This window comes from Gossypium hirsutum, chromosome D05, assembly GCF_007990345.1.
Source record: "Gossypium hirsutum isolate 1008001.06 chromosome D05, Gossypium_hirsutum_v2.1, whole genome shotgun sequence".
Taxonomy (NCBI): Eukaryota; Viridiplantae; Streptophyta; class Magnoliopsida; order Malvales; family Malvaceae; genus Gossypium; species Gossypium hirsutum.
This window is the reverse complement of record NC_053441.1, coordinates 64,921,015-64,928,572: the sequence shown is the minus strand read 5'-3', so window position 1 is coordinate 64,928,572 and position 7,558 is coordinate 64,921,015. Positions and strand designations below refer to the sequence as shown.

At 37.5% G+C, this 7,558-nt stretch overlaps 1 protein-coding gene across 1 annotated transcript; it reads left to right on the top strand.

Annotated features, from left to right (window-relative positions):
• Positions 1-973: 973 nt before the first annotated feature.
• Positions 974-7,357, top strand: LOC107902160 (probable long-chain-alcohol O-fatty-acyltransferase 5). The gene is made up of 2 exons (XM_041092843.1): positions 974-1,348; positions 6,580-7,357. The coding sequence occupies exons 1-2, from the start codon at positions 1,044-1,046 to the stop codon at positions 7,310-7,312; spliced, it is 1,038 nt and encodes a 345-aa protein (XP_040948777.1). The 5' UTR covers positions 974-1,043; the 3' UTR covers positions 7,313-7,357.
• Positions 7,358-7,558: the final 201 nt, after the last annotated feature.

Here is a 7,558-nt window from a genome sequence, read left to right as displayed (position 1 = left end):
AAAAGGTAATGACTTAAAGCCACATAAATATACGAACATAATTTAAATTACATTTAATTATATTTTCATAACCAACTGAAATTGACAACGTTCAATTAAATACACATTAAATTTTAGTTTTGGCCCTATTAAGGTGTCGAATTCATCAAATATAAATTTTTATGTCTAAAACGGAAATTATAAAATACATGACTTAAAATTAACTAATTCAAAAAATACAAAAATTAAAATAGACTACATTAAAATAAAGAGACTAAATTCACAATTAATAATAAATTTGCATGCCATTTGAGTATTTAAGATATTCTCTCACCACCAAACCAAATTGTGGCCCTATCAAATCAAAAAGAAAGAGATTAAAATTCTCAAAACCACCATCAACGGCTCTCCATAGTGATGTATATGAATCACCATGTACACTAAGCCAACATTTTGTATCAACAATTGGTGCGATGTGCGCGTAATCAACTTGAAAATTATAACAACAAGGTAACTGTTATGAAAAGGATAAATTGGGCTTTCTCTCATTTTTCTACTTTGAAATATAGCTAGTATAGTTGTTGCCACGCTTCGCATTAGGTTAATTATTTTTTAAGCTAAATTATAAAATAAATAATTGAATATTAAAATATACTCTATATATATATTTGTAGTCTTTGTACATTTGAAATTTAATCTTTATATTTTTACTTTTGGAAATGTAATCCTTTAATTTTCGAATTTAAAAATTCAAATCTAATCGTTAACGCTATTAAATTCACTAATGTAAAATTTTAAAATAAAAAAAAACCACTCAATAATTATAAAATTATATCAATATTTTCATCAAACACAACCAAAATTATATTTATCATGTCCAACAAAAATTCGGAACTAATAAATTCTAGGCTTAAATTCATTATGATATGATTGGAGGCACCTATCTTCAACATTCAATTAAATACACATTAAAAATGCACTTATCTAAGTAAAGTCAAGTACTACAATCCTTATCAATATTAAACATTAAACGTCATCTTCATCAAAGATCCAAAGATCAACCTATGGAGAACGAACTTCACAATTTCATCAAGGTATGGATTTTAGCTATAATTTCCCTTTGTTATTGTTTCTACATATCATCAAAGCTCCCCAAAGGCATTTTCAAGCCTTTTTCTTTAACCCCAACCATCATCTTCTTCCTTTACCTACCTCTCACCGTCTCCTCCGTTCATCTTGTTGGCATCACCGCCTTCTTTCTCTCTTGGTTAGCTAATTTCAAGCTCCTCCTCTTTTGTTTCGACCAACCACCGCTCTCACCACCACCGTCCAACCTTTTTCACTTCATTTCTATTGGAACCCACCCATTGTTTGAAAAGTCAAAAAGGGTGGGCACCGAAAGTAGAAAGTAAAATTGGTTGGCAAGTTGGGTTAAAAGTTGGCATGGGATAATTGCAATTTTGGTCCCTAATTGTATAGGGACATTGCAAGTTGATCCTTAAACCTCAACTATAAATAGGCCTAACCATTTCTTACTTTCTTCATCCCACACTTGCCATTCTCTACTTAAGGCAATTGTTCTCTCTCCCTATTTGTAAACTTTCACTTGTATTTTTGGAGTGAAATATATTTGGTAGTGCCCGAGGACGTAGGCAAAATTTGCTGAACCTCGTTAAAATTCTAGTGTTCTTTATTGTTTATTCTGCATATTTTGCAAGTGTCATTGTAGTGATTTATTGTGCTATTAAATTACGATAGAGGGATATTCTGGCTAGGAAAGATCTGGTATGTAAGCGATCCTCGTGATCCACCTCTCTTTCCTAGGAATTGAACTTAGTGTGATTTTTCAGTACAATAATTTTACTCTTTCACACGCTTCCGCGCAACAATTGGTACCAGAGCCAAGTTCGTACTTGGGGAATACGACCGTTTATGGTACTATTCACGTATACGATACTATTCATGTATATGGCACTATTCATATATACGACACTATTCACATATACGGTACTGTTCACGTATACAGTAGTTGGGATTGAGGAGAAAAATGGCAGCAGCATCGTCATCAGCAAGGACTACTGTGACAAATGCAAAATTTGAAGTAGAGAAATTTGACGGTACCAATAATTTTGGTATGTGGCAATGTGAGATCCTGGATGTCTTATGTCAGCAAGAGCTAGATATAGCCCTTGAAGAAAAACCTGACAAGATGGATGACAAGGAGTGGGCCAAGATCAATAGACAGGCGTGTGGTACAATCCGCCTATGTTTGGCCAAAGAGCAGAAGTACTCTGTCATGAGGGAGACATCAGCGAAGAAGTTATGGGATACACTGGAAGAAAAGTTTCTAACGAAAAGTCTTGAAAATAGGCTTTATATGAAAAAGAAACTTTATCGATTCACGTATGCACCCGGTATGTCGATGAATGACCATGTGAACTCATTCAATAAAATTTTAGCAGACTTGCTAAATTTGGATGAGAAATTTGAAGATGAAGACAAGGCATTATTGTTGTTGAATTCCCTTCCTGATGAATATGATCATCTTACCACCACATTGCTTCATGGGAAGGACACGATCACATTTGATGCAGTCTGTAGTGCGTTATATAGATCTGAGACTCGAAAGAAATATAAAAGAGATCACAGAGATACAACCGCAGAAGTCTTAACAGTAAGAGGTCGTTCACACAGCAGCAAATCTGGTAGAAGGGGAAAGTCCAAAGGGAGACCCGCCAAAGATGAATGTGCCTTTTGCCGTGAAAAAGGGCATTGGAAAAAGAATTGTCCTAAGCTACAAAAGGGCAAGGCTATTTCTAATGCATGTGTAGCGGAGCATGATGAGGAGTCAGACTTTAGCTTGGTTGGCATGGCAATGGCATGTCAAACGGATGAGTGGATTTTGGATTCAGGATGTACTTACCATATGTGTCCTAATAAGGACTGGTTTTCTAGTCTTAAAGAGCTAGAAGGTGGAATTGTTCTTATGGGCAATGATAGTGCTTGTAAGACAATGGGAATGGGTACAGTCCAATTGAAGAATCACGACGGCTCAATCCAAGTCTTGACAGATGTTCGCTACGTACCTAGCCTGAAGAAAAATCTCATCTCATTAGGTGCCCTAGAATCTAAAGGGCTCACAATCACTTTGAGAGATGGATTACTAAAAGTAGTAGCTGGGCAACTAACGGTGATGAAAGGCACAAGAAGAAATAACTTGTATTTTTTAAATAGAAGTACAGTTATTGGATCAACATCAACAGTTTCTACAAAAGATGTAGATTCAGAGGCTACCAGATTATGGCATATGCGATTGGGACATGCTGGTGAAAAAGCTTTGCAGACATTGGTGAAGCAAGGCTTATTGAAAGGTGCAAATTCTTGCAAAATGGAATTCTGTGAACATTGTGTTCTGGGCAAGCAGAAGAGGGTAAAATTTGGTCCAGCAATTCACAATACGAAAAGAATTCTGGACTACGTTCACAGTGATGTGTGGGGACCTACCAAAGTAGCTTCTTTGGGAGGTATGCACTATTTTGTTACTTTTGTTGATGATTATTCAAGAAAAGTATGGGTGTATCTAATGAAAAGAAAAAGTGAAGTTTTGGATGCATTTCTGAAATGGAAGAAGATGGTGGAGACTCATACTGGTCGAAAGGTCAAACGACTTCGATCAGATAATGGTACTGAGTACAAAAACGATCCATTTCTACAAGTATGCCAAGATGAGGGCATTGTGCGACACTTCACTGTTTGGGATACACCACAGCAAAATGGGGTGGCAGAACGAATGAATCGAACTATACTGGAGAAAGTTCGATGTATGTTGTCCAATGCTGGATTGGGCAAAGAATTTTGGGCTGAGGTAGTTACATATGCGTGCCATCTAATTAACCGTTTGCCATCAGCTGCAATAAATGGAAAAACTCCTATGGAGATGTGGACTGGTAAATCTGCTACTGATTATGATTCTTTGCATGTATTTGGTTCCACTGCATATTATCATGTAAAAGAATCTAAGTTAGACCCAAGAGCAAAGAAAGCATTATTCTTGGGTATAACTGATGGAGTAAAAGGATATCGTCTCTGGTGTCCTGATACAAGGAAGATTGTTTTCAGTAGAGATGTGACTTTTGATGAATCAACCATGTTGAAGTACAAGGATTCACAAAAGGATGACAAAACCAGTAGTACTTTGCAGCAGGTGGAGCTTGAAAAGGTTAACGATGATCCAGCTAATATTGAAGGGACAAATGATGAAGAGGTTCCTACCCAAGAATCTCTACAGCAACAAGATTCAATTGCATATAGAAGGCCAAGAAGAGAGATTCGTAAGCCTGCTCGCTTTGATGATATAGTGGCCTATGCACTTCCAATTACAGATGATGATGTTCCTTCTACTTACACAGAAGTAATAAGTAACCCTGATGGTGTAAAGTGGAAGCAAGCAATGAATGAAGAAATGCAGTCTCTTCATAAAAATAAGACCTGGGAGTTGGTGACACTACCCAAGGGAAAGAAGGCAATTGGATGCAAATGGGTATATACAAAGAAGGAAGGATTTCCTGATAAAAATGAAATTCGATACAAGGCTAGATTAGTAGCAAAGGGTTACGCTCAGAAAGAAGGAATATACTACAATGAAGTGTTTTCTCCAGTTGTGAAGCATTCGTCTATTCGGATTTTGCTAGCCTTGGTTGTGCAATATGATCTTGAACTAGTTCAGCTTGATGTGAAGACCGCGTTTTTACACGGTGATTTGGAAGAGGAAATCTATATGACTCAGCCAGATGGATTCAAGGTTACTGGAAAAGAAAATTGGGTTTGCAAACTGACAAAGTCGCTTTATGGATTGAAGCAATCTCCGAGGCAGTGGTACAAGCGATTTGATCAGTTCATGAAAGGGCAAAGGTACACAAGAAGTAAATTTGATCATTGCGTGTATTTTCAGAAGCTACAACAAGGAACTTTCATATACTTGCTCTTATATGTTGATGATATGCTAATAGCATCTAAGAGCAAAGTTGAGATTGAAAGATTGAAGACTCAACTCAATCTCGAGTTTGAGATGAAAGATCTAGGAGAAGCTAAAAAGATTCTCGGCATGGAAATATGGAGAGATAGAGCTCATGATAGAGTTAGCTTGTCTCAGAAGCAGTATTTGAAAAAGGTACTACAGCAGTTTGGCATGAACGAGCAGACAAAACCTGTAAGTACCCCGTTGGCTTCTCATTTCAAGCTTTCTGCACAACTATCTCCTTCGACGAATACGGAACGAGAATACATGTTGCAAGTTCCGTATTCTAATGCAGTGGGTAGCTTGATGTATGCAATGGTGTGTACAAGACCTGACATTTCACAGGCAGTTAGTATAGTGAGCAGGTATATGCATAATCCTGGAAAAGGACATTGGCAAGCTGTGAAATGGATTCTACGGTATATTCAGAAGACCGTGGATGTTGGATTACTGTTCAAGCAGGATAATACACTTGGTAAAGGTGTTATTGGGTACGTTGATTCTGACTATGCCGGTGATTTGGACAAGCGAAGATCAACCACCGGTTATGTGTTTACACTTGCTGGAAGACCAATAAGTTGGAAGTCTACACTATAGTCTACAGTTGCATTGTCAACCACAGAAGCCGAGTACATGGCTGTAACAGAGGCTGTAAAGGAGGCTATTTGGTTACAAGGTATGGCTAAAACCTTGGGGTTGGTTCAGGAGCATATTAACGTATATTGTGATAGTCAAAGTGCTATTCATTTAGCAAAGAATCAAGTCTATCATGCACGTACAAAACATATCGACGTACGATTCCATTTTGTGCGGGAAATTATTGAAGAGGGGAAAATTTGTCTTCAGAAGATCAAGACTGCAGATAATCCCGCAGATATGATGACCAAGGTGGTAACAGCAACCAAGTTCGAACATTGTTTGAACTTGATTAATATCCTGCAAGTTTAACAGTTGAAGAAGGCACTATCAAGTATTGTTGTCAAAGGCAGAAAGAATTGTGTGAAGATAAGATTATCCTAATCAAATCTTCAAGGTGGAGATTATTGGAACCCACCCATTGTTTGAAAAGTCAAAAAGGGTGGGCACCGAAAGTAGAAAGTAAAATTGGTTGGCAAGTTGGGTTAAAAGTTGGCATGAGATAATTGCAATTTTGGTCCCTAATTGTATAGGGACATTGCAAGTTGATCCTTAAACCTCAACTATAAATAGGCCTAACCATTTCTTACTTTCTTCATCCCACACTTGCCATTCTCTACTTAAGGCAATTGTTCTCTCTCCCTATTTGTAAACTTTCACTTGTATTTTTGGAGTGAAACATATTTGGTAGTGCCCGAGGACGTAGGCAAAATTTGTTGAACCTCGTTAAAATTCTAGTGTTCTTTATTGTTTATTCTGCATATTTTGCAAGTGTCATTGTAGTGATTTATTGTGCTATTAAATTACGATAGAGGGATATTCTGGCTAGGAAAGATCTGGTATGTAAGCGATCCTCGTGATCCACCTCTCTTTCCTGGGAATTGAACTTAGTGTGATTTTTCAGTACAATAATTTTACTCATTCACACGCTTCCGCGCAACAATTTCCTTAGCGTCTCTTCCCATTAAACTTCAACAAAAAACCTCATCTCAAAACAAATCTAAACCACCCCAAAGATCAATCTTGTTTGCTATAAAAGTTCTAATATTAGCTTTGCTTTACCATTGTTATAACTACAAACGAAATCTCCATAAAAATGTAGTTCTAGCAATGTACGGTGTCCATATGTACATTGAGCTTGAGCTCACCCTAGCCTTGGCCGCAATCCCGGCTCGAGCCATGTTTGGGCTCGAGATCGAGCCACAGTTCAATGAACCCTTCTTAACTACCTCTTTACAAGATTTCTGGGGTCGTAGATGGAACCTTATCGTTACTAGTATTCTACGACCAATCGTATATTACCCAATGCGTCGTATTTCTACTCGTTTGGTCGGATCAAGGTGGACTTCTTTGCCGGCGATCATCACCGTGTTTGTCGTCTCCGGCTTGATGCATGAATTGATGTATTATTACGTGACTCGTGTGGCTCCTACTTGGGAGATGACATGGTTTTTCATCTTACATGGGGTTGCGGTGGCGGCGGAAGTGGTGGTAAAGAAGGTGGTGCCTGAGAAAATGAGGTTGCACCCAGTGGTTTCCGGGGCGTTGGCTATGGGATTTCTGGCCGTGACTGCCGTTTGGTTGTTTCTTCCGCAGTTGTTGAGGAATGGTGTAGATGAGAAGGCCATAGGAGAGTACTGCAAGTTGATGGATCTTTTAAAGGGTTTGCTTACATTTTGAATATATTTTAATTTAAAAAAGTCAGTTTTTTCTTTTTTAAATATCTAAGGCTCAATTTTATTATAAATAAAAATCGAGCTATTTTAATTCCTTCCTTTGGATTTAATTGAGAATTGATTTCGTACTGTAATTGTCAAAATCATTTTTTAAAAAAAGGGGTCGACTTTAATTTTGAAAACAAAAATGAAAATAGGAGTTGCCACCAATTTTTTTTAATGAGGTGTGATCGGGTTACCTCGAAAAGTA